Source organism: Pseudochaenichthys georgianus, chromosome 15 (genome assembly GCF_902827115.2).
Source record: "Pseudochaenichthys georgianus chromosome 15, fPseGeo1.2, whole genome shotgun sequence".
NCBI lineage: Eukaryota > Metazoa > Chordata > Actinopteri > Perciformes > Channichthyidae > Pseudochaenichthys > Pseudochaenichthys georgianus.
In genome coordinates, this window is record NC_047517.1 from 21,971,266 (window position 1) to 21,993,675 (window position 22,410).

The window sequence follows — 22,410 nt, forward strand, 5'->3', positions numbered from 1 at the left end:
GGTCTGATACAGGGCTTGTTGCACTTAAGGAAAAGCTAACAAACAGATCCGTCCTGACACACAGGTGCTGTGATGTAATAACAATGCATCATTATAAAGCATATGGGATTTCCCCCCTCTCTTTTCATCATATCTGATCTATAACGCTACTGCATGTTGGTTTTAACACATATCAAAGTAACAGGTGGTACTCTTTATATAATGTCATCTGTGTGACTCCTTTACTTTGTATCTGCTCACAGGTTTGAAACAGTACTGAGCACAGACTCTAGCTGCAGAACTAATAGACTCTTGACTCTAAATAAGTAAATTACTTCAGGATTATAAATTCAACCACTAACGTGTTCCACATTATCATTTGCCTTTTGTAGGAATCTAAAATATGAATAGAATAATAATCCATTAAAAAAAAAGTTGAATTTGCTTACCAGCCTGTGAAAACTGTTGCAAGGGCACCAGCGCAGTGCATGATGTTTTACTTCCATCTGTTGCCAATACTTTCAGATGTTTTATGCAATAGTAATATTTTAATGATGATCCTTCCTCATTATGAATTGTCTGCAGGAGACTGTGAAGGAGGCACGTTCAAATAAGATTGTAAAGGGAAACACCTGCCATCAGGTTTAACAAATACCTCTGTGTAAAGGTGCTGTGCTGAAAATACTTGCAAGGTCCCTTACCATTGCAAGATAATATTTCAGAAGAGAACCTCGGGAAAGTTGAATTAGTCACAACCCAGTCTCAGTGTAAATGAGGATGTTAGAGATGACAAATCACTTGTGATTAGAGCATTGGCCAGATGAAGAAATGCATAAATGATGATTGAGTAACTAAAAATGATCACAGCCATATTGTGGTGTTGCGTGTTTGGAGAAAATGAAATATTCATTCATTTTTTTGTTTGTTTACCTCAAGTTGGGAATTTGCTATTGTCGGTCCTATGAGACTCTGCAATGAATGGTGCACAGGGAGTCCCAATAAGAAATTACATAGCGTTTCATCTCAAACCCCAGCCTCCATTTCTTCTGATTCTTACATTACATTACATTGCATTTAGCTGACGCTTTTATCCAAAGCGACTTACAATAAGTACATTCGACCAGGAAGACACAACCTTGAGGAAAACAGAATCATATAAGAACATCAGGTTTCAAAGAGCCAATCGTTTCAAGTGCTGCTCAACTGGCTAATCCAGTCCTTTATTAGTATATAAGTGCTCTGTTAGCAGTTCTTTGTTAGTCATTCTATCGCTCGAAGTGGAGTCGAAAGAGATGAGTTTTCAGTCTGCGCCGGAAGGTGTGTAAGCTTTCTGCGGTCCTGATTTCAATGGGGAGCTCATTCCACCATTTTGGAGCCAAGATAGCAAACCCACGTGTTTTTGCTGATGGGAACTTGGGTCCCCCTCGCAGCGAGGGTGCAGAGAGTCGTTTGGTTGATGCAGAGCGTAGTGCACGTGCTGGGGTGTACGGTTTAACCATGTCCTGGATGTAGGAAGGGCCAGATACATTCGCAGCATGGTACGCAAGTACCAGTGTCTTGAAGTGGATTCTAGCAGTTACCGGAAGCCAGTGGAGGGAGCGGAGGAGCGGCGTGGTGTGGGAAAATTTTGGAAGGTTGAAGACCAGACGAGCCGCTGCATTCTGGATGAGCTGCAGAGGTCGGATGGCACATGCAGGTAGACCAGCCAGGAGGGAGTTGCAGTAGTCTAGGCGTGAGGTGACGAGAGCCTGGACCAGAACCTGCGTCGATTTCTGGGTCAGCTGTGGGCGTATCTTCCTGATGTTGAAAAGCGTGTATCTGCAGCAGCGGGTTTGTAGCAGCGATGTTTGCAGTAAACGACAGGTTGTTATCTAGGATAACACCCAGATTCCTTGCAGTCTGAGTCGGGGAAACAACAGAGGGGCCGATGTTGATAGTTAGGTCAAGAGAGGGACAATCTTTTCCCGGAAGGAAAAGCACTTCAGTTTTGTCAAGGTTGAGCTTGAGATGATGAGCGGACATCCACTGAGAGATGTCAGCTAAACAAGCAGAGATGCGTGCGACGACCTGGGTCTCTGAGCGGGGAAAGGACAGAATTAATTGGGTGTCGTCAGCGTAGCAGTGGTATGAAAAACCATGCGGGCTAATGACAGATCCGAGCGAGTTTGTGTACAGGGAGAAGAGGAGAGGACCAAGAACAGAGCCCTGAGGGACCCCTGTAGTTAATTGACAAGGGTCGGACTCAGACCCTCTCCAAGTAACCCTGTAGGTGCGGTCTTTGAGGTATGAGGTGAGGAGGGAAAGTGCAGAGCCTGAAACTCCAAGTTCTTGGAGAGTGCGAAGGAGGATCTGATGATTCACCGTGTCGTATGCAGCAGACAGGTCCAACAGGATGAGGACAGAGGAGAGGGAGGCTGCTTTAGCAGTGTGCAGTTCCTCAGTGACAGCAATGAGAGCAGTTTCTGTGGAGTGACCTGCCTTGAAACCAGACTGGTGCGGATCCAGAAGGTTGTTCTGATGGAGATAACACGAGAGTTGTTTAAAGACAGCGCGTTCAAGTGTTTTAGACAGGAACGGGAGGAGAGAGACAGGCCTGTAGTTTATAACATCAGACGGGTTGAGAGTGGGTTTCTTCAGGAGAGGGTTTACTCTCGCCGCCTTGAGACTGTTTGGAAAGTGACCAGAAGTTAGAGAAGTGTTGATGAAATGGGTGAGAAACGGTAGAATATCAGGAGCGATAGTCTGAAGGAGGTTTGAAGGGATAGGGTCCAGAGGACAGGTGGTAGGGCGGGCAGAGGTAATGAGGGTAAGAACCTCACTTGGAGAGAGAGGGGAAAAGGAGGTTAGTGTGCCGGTTGAAGGTGGCTCAGGTGATCCGGCGGTGAGTAGGGGTGAGTCAGAAAAAGAAGAGCGAATGTCGTAAACCTTTTTTTTCAAAGTGGTTAACAAAGTCGCTTGACAGAAGGGAGGAGGGGGAAGGGGCTTTGGGAGGGTCCAAGAGGGTGGAGAAGATGGAAAATAGTTTTTTAGGATTGGAATAGGAAGATTGGATCTTATCTTGAAAGAAAGTGCTTTTTGTCTGAGAGATGGAAGCAGAGAAAGAGGAGAGGAGAGCCTGATAGGTTAGGAGGTCGTCACGGTGTTTGGATTTCCACCATTTCCGCTCTGCTGCCCTAAGGACGGTTCTATTAGCACGCAGTGTGTCATTTAGCCAGGGAGCAGGAGGGGACTGACGAGCCTGCCGAGATGTGAGAGGACAGAGAGAGTCCAGAGAGGATGAGAGAGTAGAGAGGAGAGTTTCTGCAGCAGAGTTTGGAGGCAGGAGTTGGAACGAGTCAGAGGAAGGGAGGGCTGAGAGCACCGAGGAGGCAAAGGTAGAGGGGGAGAGGGAACGAAGGTTACGGCGGACAAGTGCAGGATGAGAAGAGATTAGTTTGTTATGTTTGGAAAGGGGTAAAGAGAATGAAATGAAGAAGTGATCGGAGGTGTGGAGCGGGTTTACAGAGAGGTTAGAAGTAGTGGCAGTTCCTTGAGAATATGAGATCAAGGACATTGCCAGCTTTATGAGTCGGTGGGGACGGAGACAGTGAGAAAGCAAAGGTGGTTAACAAGAGATGTTAGTTCGTCTATCTTCCCCGTCTGGAGGTTGAAGTCTCCGAGAAGTACAGCGGGAGGGCCAGTTTCAGGGATGTGTGAGAGGAGATGATCTAATTCATCCAAGAAGTCCCCCAAGGCTCCTGGTGGACGGTAGAGAACAACAATGGTCAGTTGTATAGGATGGGTCACAGTGACGGCATGGAATTCAAAGGTGGAAGGAGTGAAGTTAGGTAGCTTGAAGAGGGAAAAGCTCCATTTGGGAGAGAGCAGGAGACCAGTGCCACCTCCTCTGCCAGTGGGTCTGGGTGTATGGGAGAAGGAATATGCTGTGGAGAGAGCTGCTGGGGTGGATGTGTTGGATGGAGTAATCCACGTCTCAGTGAGAGCAAGGAAATCCAGAGACTGCAGGGAGGCGTAGCCAGAGATGAAGTCAGCCTTAGGAACAGCTGACTGGCAGTTCCACAGGCCGCCTGAAACTAGGTGCTGGATCTCAGTGGAGCACGTGGGATAGACGAGAGCGGGCCGGTTATAGCGATTAGGAGATACACGGGGCCAGTGAAAATTGCGAGAAGACACATGAACAGGAATGGAGAAAATACACATGATTATAGCATGAGGGGCTAGAAAGCTAAACAAAAGAAAAATAAGAATAAGACACCAGTGATACTTAGCTCAAATTAGAGTAGGATTTGCCTCCTCTTTGCCACCCTCGTGACTCCCGCAGGACTCCAATGTCTTCGGCTGTCTGACGCTGCCGCTGACGCTCAAGAAACAGCTGCCTAAATGGACGCCTGATTGCTGAGTTCTCACAGCTAAGGTGCCACGCCCCTCTAGTTAGTTAACTCTCTACAGAGCAGATTCTGCGTCCGAGGAGGTGTAGCAGCCAGGTCAAAGGAGTACACTCCTATGTTTGTTTGTGAAATAGAATCCATTGTGGTTTTGTGTTTGTATGTCTATGTGTGATGGTGATGAGGGCCTTTGGGGTATATATAGCTATCTGGCTACTAGACCAAGTAAAGCAGTCATCTTTATAAATAGTCATCTTTGCCATAGAGCAAGACCAAAGTAAGTTAGCCTGGTGGAGCATTCAATGTGCTCACGAGAGCTCATCAAGTAAAACCATCCTGTTTGCTTAGTGAGCATGCTCTCTGTGTCTCATAGGGACAGTCTTTGCAGCATTAGCAGTTTTAATAACAAGCTCCCGTAGTAACCTCAAAGATGTTGATTCACGTTTTTCCCTGGACGTTAGGTGGCATTTTACATCTTCAGTCTCAAATGTGCCCTAACGTATCAGTGTGTGGGACTGGCTGTGTGTACAAAGTAGCTCTTGAGATTTCCATACCTGTAATTAGTCCTACCCGAAGGTGTATTCGTGTGATTGCCTGAGGGAGACGTCCTGGAAGGCTGTTTCAAATTAGCAGGAGGCCGATTGCCCTGATTGTTTCCATCTGGCCATTATGGCAGATATTTCATCAACATGATACGTAGGCAAAGAACGGTTGACTGAATATGGAGATTTGCAGATCTATGAACCTACGGAACAAAAGCGCGTCATATAGATTACTCCCACTTTGGGAATGGTGTTTATGCGCTTGGCACAGATTGGACAACCTTTTGCATAATGTACAACCCTTCTGAGAGCCTGCTATTGTATGAAGTCGGTGTAAAGCCAATGATGAATTGGGGAGAGGCAATCACTTGACTTTGCCTTAGCTGGAATATGACACAAGTAGACCAGTTACTTAACATTATGGCTGCAACATTAATGACTAGCGCCATTGTGTATTTCCCCAGAGAGACACAGAGGGTCAAATGATAAAATTGTCTTCCCTACTCATTAGGTTTATAATGTATATCTAGTTTGTGCCCTCATTTGTATAATTAATTAATCCTGAATGACATAATGAGCACTCATTAAAATGTATTTGTTGCAGGCTGATTTTATCCTTAGAAATATTGTTGCTGTTAAATATATTTTATTTGAAACAGTAATGCATATCATGTAAATCCAACAGTTTTTGACTGGCTATTCTAATTCATGGTATATCTATTGTTTGTTTACAGGCATCATTTTGTGAATTTTATATATCTGCTGGGAAACACAACAACTTAAAGAATATCACTGCAGCACTGAGCAGGAACATCCATGCATTTATTATTTAAATCCGGCCGTGGAAGCCGTTTTATATTTGTGTTGTCTCTCCTGGGGTTTTTGGACAGTGGGATAAAAACGCACCATTGCTTCCAACCCTATCCACCAGTGCATAACGTAGTGTGAAATGTATAAGTAGTCATACATTTTTACAGTATAGTCTCAATGGTCACATTAGCAGCTTTAATGCTGTGACCGCTCTGTTTGTCTCTCCATCATGTTTCATGCTTTGCTGGATTTATTTTCAGTGTCAGATATTTCAAACCCATGTCTCTCTTTTCTCTCACAACAGACACAATCTGCCTGTTGGCAAACAAGGAGGGTCCTGTATGATTGAAATTGCTGCCGATAATGGCACAGCTCAGCGTCTCGAGGAGAACGCGTCAAACCCCGTGTCAGAGGTAACATGACCTGCAGTCAAATCGACCCTTTGTCACAATCACTTTCTTACCTTTGCATTTCTCACCCATGCCTGTTTTACCGTCTATTGAGACTACAGTTTACACACATTGTATGGTAGTTACACACACATGACAGAAACATTATGAACAGATTAAGCGTAGGTTATCAAAGCCAGGCGAGCACACTGTTTAACAAGTTTTAAGTAACAGCAGTTGCTTTATGTTTGAGGAGCATGAGCTCCCGTTAAAGACGTGTGCACCTGTTAGGTTATTTGCCCAGATGATCACAGTAGTACCTAATGGTGACATGTAAGAAGCACTAAGCTAGTTCTCACCTGTTAATCACAGCCTGTTTTTTTCATTCTGGCTCATTAATTTGATTTACAACACCTATATTTGTTATTAAATTCATAATTTTAGTTTTTCACTTTCGAAGAGGCAGATAGGGACTCACCCTTCCCACAGGCTCCACATGTCTCAACTTCCTCCCTCAATGTATTTATAGTCTTTTAATTATAGATTTGTTTTCCCTTTTTTGTTAATGATACATTCATTACACAAATATCTTCCCTACTATTGCATGTTGGCTGGTCCTTAACTCTGAATATTAGGACTGTAATGTACAGTATCTATGAATGTTTACGATGATTTAAATGCTATACTTGAAATGTATATCATTTGATTTTTGTTTGGCGTTCAACACTAGTTAAATTAATCAGAATGTGGTTTGTGCACACTTTAGGGTTATAATTGCTGCCATGCAGTTGGGCTTTTAAAGTAATATCATTATATATATATATATATATACAATATGGAAAAATAGAACTCTACATGTTGGAAAATAGCTACTTAAGAAGCTTTTTTTCTGTTGGCATCATGTTTCTCAGTGTGACTTGTTCAAAATAGCACCACATTTGCATATTAATGCTTAATAGAAATAAGTTAATGAAACTGAGGACACATTGACTTGTTCTGCCGTCAAATAGAACCATAAAAATCAGCATATAGCATTCATGAACACAGTGCTCCAAGTCCACTCACAAAGTCATGAATATTACATATGTGGGTATTTCAAATGGGCTCTTCTCATAAACATGGTAAACACACTTAAAGGGACCATAAAGTCGTCACATGAGCCCATTGCCGTCATGCAGCATCTCTGGCCAATAGCTGGATATATCACATGAAATATGGTTCAGCTCATTATAAAAGTATCCAGCCACAGCTGCTTGTTTTATTTGAATCTTCAACTTTGTAAAAGATTGAAAGGCTCTTAACTCTGTGGTAAGATTACATTCCTGTGAACCCCTGTGCTCGTGTCTTTTTATATGCTTTCTAATATGTAGCAGATATGACATTTAAAGCTAGTGTTGATTGAACCTCAGATGATTATGTCCACTGCAGCTGCCTGACACCTTTCCTCCTTTCCACCAAGTGCTAGCATGGTGTCATGATTACTGTTACATGTGAGGGACTTCAAAGTCTTAACAATTGTGACTGCTCAGATTTCATAGCAGCTTATATGAATCTTAAAATGTCAGATTCTGTGTTTTTGTATATGTTCAAAGACTCAGGGCAGAACATTTATATACTATTGTATGCCATATAAATTGGGATATCATCAGCATAACTTTGAAAATATCCACAAGATTTTACCTAAACAAAGCACATGGAGAACTAAGCACCATAATTTAGATTTCTTTTTTCTTATCTAAAGCCTCCCATAACAAAATGTCTGTTATATGCAAAGCATTTAAATACATGACATGAGAGGAATACATTTTAAAGTGAGGTATTAAATGTAATGACCCTTTTATATGAAAGCCAGTCTGTATATCTACCATGACCAGATTTGATATATTCAATGCTAAGAAGTCAGTACTCATTTACATGTTGGCAGCTGTGGCAATAAAAGTGAACATGTTTTGTTCATTGTTTTATTATTTATTTTATAGGCTTGAAAGCTTGAGGTGAGCCATGTGAAGATGAAAGGGTCTCAGTTTCTATTGAACATCATTTTTTTATATATTCAAATTATAATGGTGGGGTCAATACTTTTCAAAGAGAAAATCCCTTTGACCCAGGGGAGGGCTGTATTCTGAAGGCCATTGTCACAAGGTTATATAATCGGCTTGAATTATGCGTAATGAAGCTAGGATACATTTTAGTATGTCTTTCATAAATGAATCATCATTCATAGTGGGAGTATGAAGTGTTATGTGAACCATCTAAATAGAAAGTAGTATTGAATATTCATCTGAACATCCGGCGGTCAAAGAAATGTTTAATTTAGTTTTAATATGATACCGTCTTGTGCTTAATTTTTTGAATTTTTTGCAGCTCTGCTTTGGTAACAGACACAATTATGCCTCACTTGTTAAATTGACCGTTATGGTCAAAGTAGCAAGTTCACAGAATGTATCTACATGAATTCTTCCCAATTTCCTTACAAATCAGAGAAGGCTTGCAGAATTTCTTTGTTATTTTACCTCTCTCTTATTGTATCAGGCATGTGTCTTATCATATGATGTCAGCAGGACAGAAAAGGAAACGATTATAACTCCAGTTTCGTGTCGAGGTCATGCAAAAACCGCATTAAGCTGAAGAGCAGCAGAAGCTGATAGTGTTAATCTTTCTTGTTGATCTTAATATATAGTTAGGTCCCGTTAATGTAATAATGTTAATATAGTCACGCACACACTGATATTGAGAGCCTATGATTTAGTGTGACTTACTAAACGATAACACTGATGACTGGCTTTCTACCATATTTTTTTTGTTGCAGGGAACCTTTGGACCCATATTTCTTGGGGATGTTTCATCCCACTGGGAGATGCATGATGGGAGTGCAAAGGGAGCAAGGAGATTCATTGGATGTATCGGGCAGCTTCAGGTCAACTCAAAAGAGATTTACCTGGTGGGTGAGGCTGTGAGCGGGAGAAACATCAAGAATTGTGACCCGCCTGTCTGCCAACATCTTCCCTGTCGTAACGGAGGAACGTGTGTAAGGTACTGGGTCACCTTTTATACTAATGAAATATCACCAAACTGCCTTTGAACTTAAATGCCATTAAGAATATAAGTTTCTCTAATGCAATTTCCCTCTATGATAATAATGAATGACCTGCAATAAATTACCTAAGCAATGAGGTGAGCTGCAGCTGAGTTGTAACATACATGTACGTGCCAAAGAAAGAAGAATACCATTTTGCTAAAAACAATGAAGATCATGAAAACGGTACAGTAACATGAGTGACAGGGTCATTACACGTTAGACCTGCGGTTTCCTCCCGCCTGTGTGACCCAGTATGAAGCAATACTGTAAGAGCCAGATTCCACTTTAAATTGTTTTTCCAATCCCTACAAACATGAATGAGTTGTGGCTCTGCAGTCGGAGCTTTGAGCACACACTAACCCAGCCAGCCAGCTGGAAATGACAGTTTTGGCAATGGCTTCCCTCCTCCGCACCAACCACTTCTTAATGCAGAACTTTTCAGTTGTCAAGCTTATCTTATCTACATTGGACTGATTTTAATGTCAGCCTACTCCAGGCTAACAGTGCACTGTGAAATATTTTACTGGGACTCAGCAGAAAATCTATATAAATTGCTTGTTAATTGCATCAAATGCTGAAATGTTAATACTGATAACGAACCAATTTTCCCAAATGTCCTGCAGCAGCTAGTTATCTGGCTGAAGAGAAACTTAATGTTGAACAAATAAATGGATGAGATTAATACATGTATCAGAAAAGCTCCCGGGATTTTCCGTCAGAAGTTGTTGGAGACCAAAAGCTGAGCTAAAACTAGTGAACATTGAACATGCATTCCTTAAGGGGAATTCTGTTCAACGAGCATTTTTTTTGTTGCTTTTCTGACCTTTTCTTTACCTCCAAAAAACAAGATATCTTTTGTAACAACAATTGGTAGTATTTCATTACATTTTTTAAATTTAGAAATATGTAATGTTTCATCGTCAGTCACTTAATTGTTAAATAAGCGTAAGATAAACTCCACTTCTTTCTATAAATCTTCACTGTTTTCATTTCCCAGTGAAGGCAATCCCTATGCCAAACTAAGTCCCTTCATGGTAGGCCAAATATGTGCAGATCTATTCTCCCTTCATCGTTATCTAGTGCAGCTCATCAGACTGCCATCGCACCCCACTTACCAGCAATTGTGCCTGTCTTTATAAGTGTGCAATAACTACATATGATGCTCTTTCACCTGAGGTAATCCTGAAAATAGCTGCTATAAATGTCTTCTTCATTGTGTTATATCACTGTTAATTAACCGTTGCATTTATTAAACAGGAAATAAAAAGGGGCGCCGTAAATTCCATAGTATGAATGGTTCTAAGAATACCAATTAAGAGCCGGTGGCATTGTGGTCACACTGGCTTGTCATGTGTAAAGGAGTGCACCTTGCAATTATCTGTGTGATGAATACACGTTAATGCAGTATCCTCTTGAACTACAAGGCATGCAGGGGTCACCCAGAGTGCATGGAGCTCTCTTCATTCTGTTAGTTGCCCTGGATTGCACTGCCGCAGTATAATAGGATGAAACAGGATTTGGTTTGGGTTCATTTAGGGTAATATTGGCGATGCTGCCTTTTCATGGGAATGTTTCTGTTCACTTAGACATGCAGAAATATATATATTAAACCTGAGTGCATAATGGTGTGTGGTTGGCAGGGGATACCTACATGTAAGGTATATAAGTGACATCAATGTGAAGAGCCAGGCAATCAGCAACTAAGGGCTATGGCCTTTTATAAGAGCCAGCTCTCTAGTGCCGGTTGTTTGAGTCACTTATTAACCTAAGCTGCTGAGACCATGTCATTAAATAATATAGCACACTGAAATCCTAGAACTGAATTTCTTTTAAGAGACACAGTCATGCTAAAGTAATTTGTTGATGCTCTGTAACAACAAGATCACTCTTGAGGACATGTTTATATTTAATAAATTGAGACCTTGAATATTTGTACTTCAATACTAATATGACTAGCTTTGTAGTAAACCCACCTCTGTAGGCGTCTTCAGTAACAGCATGGGAGCTATGAATTGAGACCATCTATATTGCACCCAGCGATTTTCACTTACACGTTATTTATATTAAGTGTTAAAATTGATATGGAGCCATGTTTCTGGCAGCCTGATCCCGAAAGTCCAATATTTGTTTTGCTTTTAGCGCAATGTACTTATTTTAGATGCTAAATGCTTCACTTTCACTAGCTGTTGATTTTGGTTTTCTGCTGCTTAGTGTTGAGCAAGTAGTGTATGGTTGTTGAGAGCAGTGAAAGTAACTCAAAAGAATTAACTTGGCAGTTCAATTAAACAAAGAAAAGCTGAAAGACAATGAAATTCTGATGCATCAGGAAATAATCATTTGGATATATTAGGTAAGTATTGATTTTAACTGATTTTTATCATAATGGGAGTTTTTGTTTATTGGACTAAGAGACAGCAGATTGAAAGACATCACACAAATAGTTCCACATTTAGTTTACTGAGAGAATTATAGAAATATATTTTCCCTCCTTAGCGCACGCACACACACACACACACACACACACACACACACACACACACACACACACACACACACACACACACACACACATAGAGGAGAGATCATGTAGACGGTGATTCTTCTGGCTAATTGCCTGCAGAAGAGATGCTGTCTTGTTAGTACTGTGATGGTCTATCTTCAGCAGCACACACACACACACACACACACACACACACACACACACACACACACACACACACACACACACACACCACACACACACACACACCTCCAATAAAGTCAATTCTCCCCTTGCTCAATTTCTCTGCCTGCAAGTGTTCCTCACAAAGAGAGCGAAACCAATTGTATCTTAATCAGAGTTCCAGCTATACTTGTTTCAAAGTACCCAAGAAATAAATCAAGGGCCAAGAAACAATTATTTTAATTTACCTTGAGAAACAAACATAGCTATCGTCCCTAGTGCAATTGTAGTCCCTGAAGAATATGTTCAGAGAAAACTTGCTCATTACAGAGTTCATTGCATTAGTGTCTTTGAATTTTGGAGGACAAGTGCATTCAAAACAACTTTTTTTTGCAGAATTGGTTATTTTTATACACAGTTTCTTGTCTAAAAAGACGTTTCTGTGTAACCTTGACATACTTGCATAATCATTATTATATAAGTATTCAAATAACTAGAGTCTCTCATGACTCAGTATAAAAACGTACAGGAACAGGAAATGCTTTGATTTGTCTTTTATAACTGACCTCAGAAACAACAGAAAGAAGAAAAGGCCGAGGGGAATCTTCCGTGAACATTCAAGAATGTCTCATGCAGACAGTGCTGAATAGAAATTATGTTATCTGACATGATCAGAAAGATTTTCTATCCGAGGCTACTATTAAGTGTTCAGGCTGAGGTCATCACCACATTTAGTAAAAAAGAAAAAACCCAAAGCATTAGTCATTCTATTAGTACTTTCAGATTTCTCTACCCTGCCTTCTGCTCTCATTCCTAAGCCCATTGATTCTTAGTAAATCAATGCCTCAGTAAAAATGCCTCAGTTATTTCCTTAAACAGCTGGACACTGTTGTTCTTAGCAAGAAAGATTTTAACAGGAGTTAACAGTCCTTTTTCAGGGGATTGTTTCTAAATGCGCACGGACAAGGGTGTAACTTTGGTTTGAGAAGTGGAGGGGACACAAAACAGGGGGTCTGTGGGTCCTTCGCAACGAAAAACGATTTGAATCCCATTTACTGCCTTTCTACAGATATGGTGTTAAAAAATCCAAGCAAAATGTGTTGTGTATAATGAGTGTGCAAATGTATCTAGTATCCAATCAATGTCAACCTGCTTTATTTGGGGGTGGACCTCACATCAATTAGGGGGGTACGGGGGCATGCTCCCCCGGGAACGATTTTTAAAAAAAAATGTAAAGTTAAATTCATCGATCTGTGGCACTTTGAGGGGAAATTAAGGGATTTTTGGATACAGCTCTCAACACTCATGAAACAGAACTGTATATATTTCAATAATCAAAAAATCCTTAGGATCACAAACAATAACAAATAATTTAAACTTGTTTATTTTATAAACTCCTCACTCCCTCCTCTCTCCTATCCTTATCTTATGTTACCTAGTTAGCATTCTTTATCATATGTATGCATATTTTACTAATCACTGCCCTTTAAACTGTATTTTAAAAATGTTACTGTCGTATAGTACACATTGGAATAATTTCTTACCTTATTTTTTTACGACTATATTAAACAGATTCTCTCTCTCTCTCTCACACAAAATGTGCACACACACAGGGGCTGTGTAATCCTCTGTGGTGATGACCACTTGCGTAAATAAAAAAATTAAACACTATTGAAAAGTGGGGGGGACACAAACGGGATTTTGAAAAGTGGGGGGGACATGTCCCCCCTGTCCCCAGTGGAAATTACGGCCATGCGCACGAATACAAATATGTGGCCACAGTGAGTTTTTCCAGGTGGTAATTGTTATTAAGAATATTTCACCGTGTGCAACAACGAGCCACACTTTTTGTTAGGTTTGTTTTTTAGGGCTAAAACAAGAACTTGTGTTACAGTTGCTGAGCATAACTCTGGATCTCAAAAAGTGAAACAGCTTGGTGTTCTGGTAGCTTCATGACATTTGACCATAAAAGTAATGTAGAAAAGCGTTGTGAATGGTTTGAATTGGATTTGTGATAACAGCTCTGACTTTGTAATAATGTCTCAATTGAATTCATCAAAAGACAGCAATCATGTGACCTAAATTAACCCTAAACCTGGTAATTAGTATGTACATGTGCAGGACTCTACCAGGTAATTGCATGTTATCAATCATACAGCTATCTGCAAAATAGGAAGCAACATTAGACACTAAATAATGTGGCACTAAATAATTGTTGTGATCAGTAATGTGTTGTGCCCCTGTGTTTGTTTGTACTAGCCTTTTGATCGATCATTGTTGACTTCAGTGGTTTGAGTTTTGGAAACTTTTGGAGAAACCTTTAGGTGAATTTGAGATTTGGTCGATGCAGATTTTGCCATCTCCAGTTAAAGGAACCCGTTCTCTGCGGTCTAGAAAAGAACATCATGTTATTTGATTAAATCGGCAAAAGAGAGTCTTCAGTGTGCAGACCACTTTTCACTTAATAGCTGTATTTGCTTTCCTTTCAGACTTATGTTTTCCTTCCCCCCCCCCCCCCCCCCCCCCCGTGTTCACATCAGTGATAGTTTGAGATGTGTTTTTGTCTCCGTTCACCTTTTAATCACTGTTTCAGTTTTGGTTCAAACAACAATACAGCTCAACATGTCTTATTTGATTTCATTGCAAAGGTTACGTCTGTTTCATAGAAGTTGTCTGGAACATTTGGCCTATAACAGTTTGCTGGTGTTAAAGGGAGAGAGCAGAACAGTGATGGAGCTATATCACAGCATGGAGTCTAAGGAATGGACAGGTTTTCTGTTTGAAGAGAAAAATACTTTTGATATAATCCCACCTGGTTGAATTGACGGTTGAGTAATGCTTAAATATCCAGCAAATACATGTTATCATCACATATTATTTATCTGTCTGAACCTGCGTTAGTCAAGAAATTATGAATAGTTAGGCACAACTTTATTTCTGATACATGGAGGCAATGCAGTTTAGAGGACATGTTCTGCTAAGGATTTCTAAATAAATCTTGTATAAGAATTTTATAAACACACCAGCACATTCGAGAAGTGTAGAGTTTAAGTGTGTGTGTATATACTTTAAAAGTTTGGACCTTTTAGAAATATTATCTGATCCCTTGAGAAACGTTCCCTCTCACTTTAGGCTTTCCTTTCCTTTAAGGATTTCATTTCAAGTATCATCTAAACTAAAGTATGCGTTGTCTATGGCGGTGTGTTTCAAAGAATACTGTTGTGGAGACTTAACAGACATCACCCTTCTTTGCCTCCAATGAAACGTTTGCAAGGGTGCCTGGAAGAGGTCAGTGAAATATCGAACAGCCGTCTGCTAAAACAGGAGCCTGAGTGAGTCAGGTGGATACCATGTGTAATACCTCTTCATCCCTTTGTTCATAATGAAATGCAGATGACAAACAATTGAGTGAAGAGTCAGTTGTCTTTCAAATGATTTCCCACCAAGGATCACAGTGTCCGTAGCAGTGTCAAATCGTCCGTTTGTAATGCAAAGGGCGTTTCAGTACCAGAGCAGTTCTTCTCTATAAATAATATCTGCTTTTAACAAAGGATGAAGTGGGCTAAACGCTTTCATCCCGAGAACTGAAGACTGCCATGGCAGCAGAGCCTCATCAAGGCCTTAGGATTGTATTTGCATACCAACAAGCACTTAAAAGGAAGTGTTCTGTAAATAACTTACAAGGGATAAAATGTGAGAAATACATATGGCCCAAGAGCTTATTGTTCTAGCTGACAGGGATATCATAAGCTAACCGGTCAATTATTCAGCATTTTATCTCGTACTCATTAGATAAAAAATGTAGTATTCCTTAATAATTTATCCAGCCCTTGTGCTGCAGCGGTGTAGGTTTTGAACGGCGTGAGAGCACTAACTTTATTCCTTTGGGATTTACATATTTAAAGTGTGTGTGCAAACATTTCAACAATTACATAATCAAAGTGATTACCTCAGCCAAATTAAAATAACCTTTTGTCACCCCACACATCACGTTTTTTTTATTAAGCCAATTATGACTAAAGTGTTCTCAACTGTGCTACTGCGCCTCCTCTAGTTACACCTTGAGGAGACCGAAATATCTGCTGCCTGTTTTGAGTGCTTACTTTTCATTACATATGAATATTCCTGTTATATTTCATATTACCTTGTGTTACATGTTTTGTATTTTCTTTGGGATATTTGATCTTTTTGCTCTTCACACATCTAAAGATAATCTTGTTTTGTCATGATATATTTTAACAAGTTGTGATTTAATTTGTCTTTTTTTACAACCAAACTGCAACTCACATTAGCCTGTGTGTACTTAAAGGGGACCTATCATGCAAAATGCACTTTGTGATGTCCTTTATACATAAATATATGTGGGGAACTCACACAGCGTCAGAAAATAAAACCCTCTCTCTTTTCCTCCGTACCCAAATCTTTTAAAAACAGGTGTACAACGAGAGGATACAGATTTGCTGCCGATCTGACGTCAAATAGGCAGCGGACCCACAGAAAATTGCTATCAGAAACAATGCCTGACGTGTTTTGGACGTAATCTCGTCTTTGTTTACATTAGCAAGCCTCGCTAACACTTCATAGCTGACCTGTACTGGAGAGCACATGTGTTTACAAAGCAGGAAATAAAAAAAGGAACTCACCTTGTCATAAACCCGCAAGAGAAAAAGCATTTGAGCTCCATACTATTTCAGAAATAATCTTTGATGTGGTTTAGAACAGGATGGCGTTTTATCACAGCAGAATTTAACTTTATCTCCGGTAGAATTCTGATCAGGCTCCGCCTCCTCTTTTTTTTTTTTTTTCAAGCTAAGGACCCAAAATCCGCGTTTCTCTAACAGGGCTGCAGAAAAGGGGTATGAGCAGTGGGCATGGCTACAATGGGTGATCTATTTGGTATTTTAAGCAAAACACTTCACAGACATGTTTTGTATGGGAATGGCCCTACAATATATTTTTCCAATATAGCATAATAGGTCCACTTTAAGTAAGATTTAACACAATAACTTCATTTTGAATGCATAAAATATGTAAATGAATGAATATTTATTTGATTAAATCACAAACGCAGTTTATAGAGATGTGTCTACAGAAAGGCATGTTAAAGATCCCAGAAACATGAACATCTTGCCTTCACTCAAAATATGGCTTTTAATGTTGTGAAAATGATCTACTGTCATGGTTTCTATAGTATCAGATTTGTACTATACACAAGTCATTTATTTTAAAAAGATTTCTGTAATTTGAATAACGGTTTAGTTTGTGTATCCATCCATCATATTCAGGGGGAGTATTGGAGGATAAATAGCAGTCTCACAGCAGCCAGACAAACACATTCACAGTTACATTTACACCTACCATGAATTCACCTAACCTGCATGCTTTCTGACGGGGGAGGAAAGTGGAGCATCTGGAGGAAAGCGGAGCATCTGGAGGAAAGCCCACGCAGTTTGTGTGTTGTCAACATTGAAACACAAACACTAACTGACAATGCTGGGGACAAATTAGCAGTACCCAAAGCATTGAAACACAGAGACTGCACCAGGAGATGCTCTATTAAATATTTGATTCTTCCTCTTGCAGGTTGTCAAAGATTATACAAATAGCAAAGTATGTTCTGTTCAACGCACGACAATTTTCATCTGTTGCTGTTAATTAGAAAATAGCGGTCACAATCGGCTATGAAAGTGTGCTCAGCTGTTAAATGTCTTGAAAATGACATTCGCAGCCTGTTAATAATCACACACTAGAAATGTTTACTGCATGATACAAAATCCTTTTATGTTTCAATACAGTCAGATCTAACAATGCTCAACTTCGGTGACAGAATGTAAATATTTTATCTCAAGAAGCCAGTTTCCTTAAGAGCAAAATACATCCTCCAGTGCTGCTGCTCAAAACACATTATTAATTTATAGATTTGAAACTCCACCAATGCTTCCTCTATCTGATTATATACCTTTCAAAGCTGTGCACATCTTGGTGCTTTTTAAAAAGTCCCTGTCTGGATATTACTTTGTATGCTAGATCACCCTCCTTCTAGCCAAGACAGGAAATGCATGCATCGAGGAAAAAATACATGGTTATACGTTTTCTGACATGCTACTAATCTCTGCTTTCTGCTGTTATTTTTCAGGCTGCGTTGGTGTTTACCTTCACCCGAAAGAAGTAATTTCTGCCTCTGCAGCAGCTGCTAAGATGAATAACTCCATAACAAGATTCTTATTTTTCTCCACCACATGTTCACTCTATTTCAAGTGTTTCAGCAGATCTCATATATATATATATATATATATATATCACAAGGAAGATCAGGCTGGACACATTTATTTGTAACGTCTTTTCAGGTTCTTTTCATGCATCACAAGGTGTTCTATCACTTATCTCCGTGTGTGTTGCCACTGGACATGCTGCTGCAATGTCATGGTCCATTTTCACCTCTGTCCTAATGATGCCTCCCTCTATGTCTACACGTGTAGTGATGCTGAGGACTGGTTCTGTGAGTGCCCCCCGCTCTACACAGGCCGACTGTGCCAGTTCAACGCCTGCGAGCGCAACCCCTGCGGTCACGGAGCAACATGCATCCCAAAGTCTCCGTTGGAGGCCGTGTGTCTCTGCCCGTACGGAAGACAAGGTCTACTGTGTGATGAACGTGAGTGCTACAGAGAAGGGCTCCACACAGATCAATGCGCCGCAGATTTAGCAGCTTTATAAAGAGGCTGATCTGCAAACAGTTGGTGAATTAGAGCCCTGAGCAGTTGGTAACATAGGAGCTTCTTGTTAAGTAAAGGGATTAATGAAACTAAATTGTGCTGAAAAGGCAGAAACCTCTTCCTCCAGCAATAGTCAGATAATCAAGGGAAAACTCTATGCCTCTTTGCTGAATACCCCAAATTACTCTTTTTTTTAGTTCATAAGATCTTCATATCTTGCTACTGTAGATTTAGCCGTGTGACTCAAAGCAACTTTTCTTCACAACTTTTTCTTTCTTCACAAAATGTCAAGTTTCTGCCTGAACAGCAGGGTGTTCATGTGTTCTCACATTGCCAGCAATGTTATTAATAATCTCGCTTACTGTTACTTGCGCCCATCTGTGGTCACTTTTTCGCCATTTAATCAAAGACTAATTTATAACACAAATGGATGGAAACATAAACTTCTTATTTCTATCCCACAACTTCAGAGCAAGTAATTGATGAAGGGTCATTTGCTGACTGACACTAATGTATTATTAATCCTTTGATACATTTGTAATATTCCTGAAATTATTCAACAATAGGAAGACACATTTCTGTGGCGGACTCTAAACTGTTTTAAATACTATGTTTTTGAGTAGTGAAACTCAAATAATGCTGTTATATAAAGTCTCTTAATAATCCAAGACATAGAAAATGCACAGCTACATTTTGCATGTATTCAAGGACTCCTGGATAACTGATTAGCAGAAAACAAATGATGCCATACTGGACAACTGTTGTTGAATTTGACTGTAAAAACGTGCTGTATTTTTAGCCATGCTCGCAACATGGCTCTGGGGACAGCAATGTCAGATGGATGGTCAGACACTTTGGTCCAGACTGAAATAAATATTGGAAAAATTGCCATCAAGTTCTTTTTAAATGTCCACAGAGCAAGAGTCCCTCCGACTTTGGTGATCCCATGACTTTTCCTCTGGCACCGCCAGCGTTAACACATCAACATCTTTGTCCAATACTTTGCTTAATGACAAAATAATGTAGTTGCAAAACAAACATTCCCATTTATGTTAAATGCTAATTGGCAAATTCTAAACTTAGATGGGGACAATGGTACATACCTGCTTTAAAATCAACACTTAAAGCAATGTAATGTTGACTATGCTAGCATGTTAACATTAGCATTTACCTAGCTGTAGACTCCAAATTGGGATAACCTAAGAAGGTATAGAATTATATTTTATTGTTATTGGTAGTATAGTGTATTTAATGATATTTTTAAGGTCTCTATTCTAACAGTAATGCCATGAGAGAGGCTTCACAGTCAGTGGCTCTAAGAAACAAAAGGGTTTTGCTTGACTAACCTGACTCTAGGAGCAGCAGGGTGCTTGGCATATAAATCACTCAGCCATGCCACAGCCTCTGACAGACCTTCAACACCTACATCCCGAACGGAAAATCTAACCTTCCAGTGTCAAACTAAGTATATGGCTGACATTTGAATTTTAATCCTGATTACATCAGATGAGATCAGAGCCGAAGTTCGCCTGTTTTTTTTCCCTTTATTTGAGACAAAGCTAAAGTTGTATGTCCACCAGGGAAACTTTAAAGAGCTAAATGTTTGCTTTAAATATAAGATGTTACCACCTGCAGGTTAATGGATAGATTTGGTCTATGAGCCAGCCTGTAGAGATAAGTGCTATTGATGCTGAAAGGCCTCAAGAGTCGTGCTCATTAAACATGAATGAATATTCAAAATGACTTCACTCACAATCACTAATGGTGAACCTGAGTATACAAGTTGCCCATACCTCATGTTAAATATTCATGTTTAGTTTGTTTGTGTTTAGAATTAAAAGACAAAAATAATTTCCACATGTGACATACACCGGTACTACGGCTTGTTTCTCGAATCCAAGTCTAACATAATGAGATGTTGGCCATTTATATTGAGTTACAATGGTATTTTTAATAAAAAGATGTTCCAAGTCAGGGAGGGATGATGCGAAGAAAAGATGTTGGCAGAAAAACGTTGTGAACACTGCTTTCAACAGTCAAAAAACAGTGTAGACATGTCATCATATTTTCATAGATATATTTCAAACAATCCATTTTCAGCATTATTCAGAATCAGCACTTCAGTTGAGTATTGATTTAGCAAAGTTTCTGTTAACCTTGCATTGTTCTCAGGTTGAAAATAATTTAGTAGTGGAGACTCAGGAGAGTTGTTGTTTCCCAGCTGCACTGTGACAGCTAAGATGGACACCATACAGACCACATGCATTTTTGTCAAAATGCGTTTCACAGTCTGACTGGCGCCGCATGTCATTCTGTTTTTCTTCTGCCGCTCCTTTTGGTTTGCAGCACATTACTCAAATACCCAGCAGTGTAAATGTAAGGTGATACTATTTGACGGAGTGTGAAGTTATAATCCATAGATGGATGCATTTCACAGCTACAGTCCATGAGCTTCTTTGTTAGTAATATGTTCAGCAAGCACGTGACTTTCACCAGCACTGAACCTCATTCTGAAGTATAATGCAATGATGGGTTTTTCTAATAGAACCTCAATTATATCAGTATACATTATTCATTATGCTGGTGGCTTCCGTTCAATTAGTCACATGTGGGACGAAAACCTAAAAATGTACTCAGTTATTTATTTCTGAATTCCTATTTACCTTTTCAGCACAAGAGGGATATAGACCATTGTGATTTTCTATGAAAGCTGTTCGGTTCACCGAAAAGTAACTGATGCTAAAGTCAACCTTTTCACAGGATTAGAGAGACTGTATTATATTCCACCTGCCTGTAGGATAGCTCTCACATGTTGTACTTTATGTTATCAGTTGCAAAAGATAAATCCATGTAAAAGAAATGCAATTACATTTAGATTTGTTCTGATGCTCCGTTTTTATGGAGACAGTCAGGGTGATGTGGATTACGCTCTCTGTCTCTCTCTTGTAAGCTTGACCCTTTCTACTTAAAGACATTTTAATATAGCAACATTAGAAACTGTGGCACCTGAAGTTTAGATTTAGAAGATAACAATTTCTACTATTATTTAAACAATATTTATAATTAATTAATAAGTAATTCTAGCATATCTGTTTTGCTAGATTTAATTAGATAGTACAGTTTGTGATATTATACCAACCACTTAAGCTTGTACAAATATAATATGACAAAGATGCTAGAAGGCACTTAAAGTTCATTAATAAATCAGGTAATCAGAAATGCGAAAACCCAAACTCTTATTTGATAGAAAATATTACTGAATAACAGAATATCAAATCAAAATTGTTTCGTATTTATTACTGGTCTTTTAATATTTGCAAATATCAGTTTGGATTGGTTTGGACTTTATTTGTACAGTAAGCTCATGGGTAGTGTGTCCATGAACAAAGTAAATAGCCTCTTAATATATTACATGTCAATTGTTAGATGCTTTTATCCAAAGTGACTTACATTTAATACTGTGGGCAATCCCCACAGGACAAATTTGGGGTGAAGTGTCTTGCCCAGGGACACAACGACATGCTGACTGCAGTGGGACTCGAACTTGCTACTCCCTGATTCGAAGTCCAGCACTCTATCCACTGAGCCACAGCCGTCTCTTATGAACAAATCCAAGGTCCTTTATCTTTGTAATCATGGCTCACATGTTTGTATCTAGTCTGAGCTCAGTTGTTATTGTAGGGCATTATAATGATCATGTGTAACATCAATTGAAACACACGCAAAACAGCTAAGTGAGAACTACCTATAGCTGCAACACTCATTTGAGGGAAACAAAAGGCAGAAGCAGCTCTACCACTCTGGATACGATAACAGAAGCATTCCCAGCTTTATTAATAATTTAGCAACCA

At 39.7% G+C, this 22,410-nt stretch overlaps 1 protein-coding gene across 1 annotated transcript in view; it reads left to right on the forward strand.

Moving 5' to 3' along the window:
- eys (eyes shut homolog) overlaps positions 1–22,410 on the forward strand; it is a 275,597-nt gene that overhangs the window by 242,260 nt on the left and 10,927 nt on the right. The window contains 3 exon segments of the mRNA XM_034100069.1: positions 6,021–6,129; positions 8,915–9,138; positions 18,326–18,498. Of these exon segments, the coding sequence (XP_033955960.1) occupies positions 6,021–6,129; positions 8,915–9,138; positions 18,326–18,498 (506 nt within the window).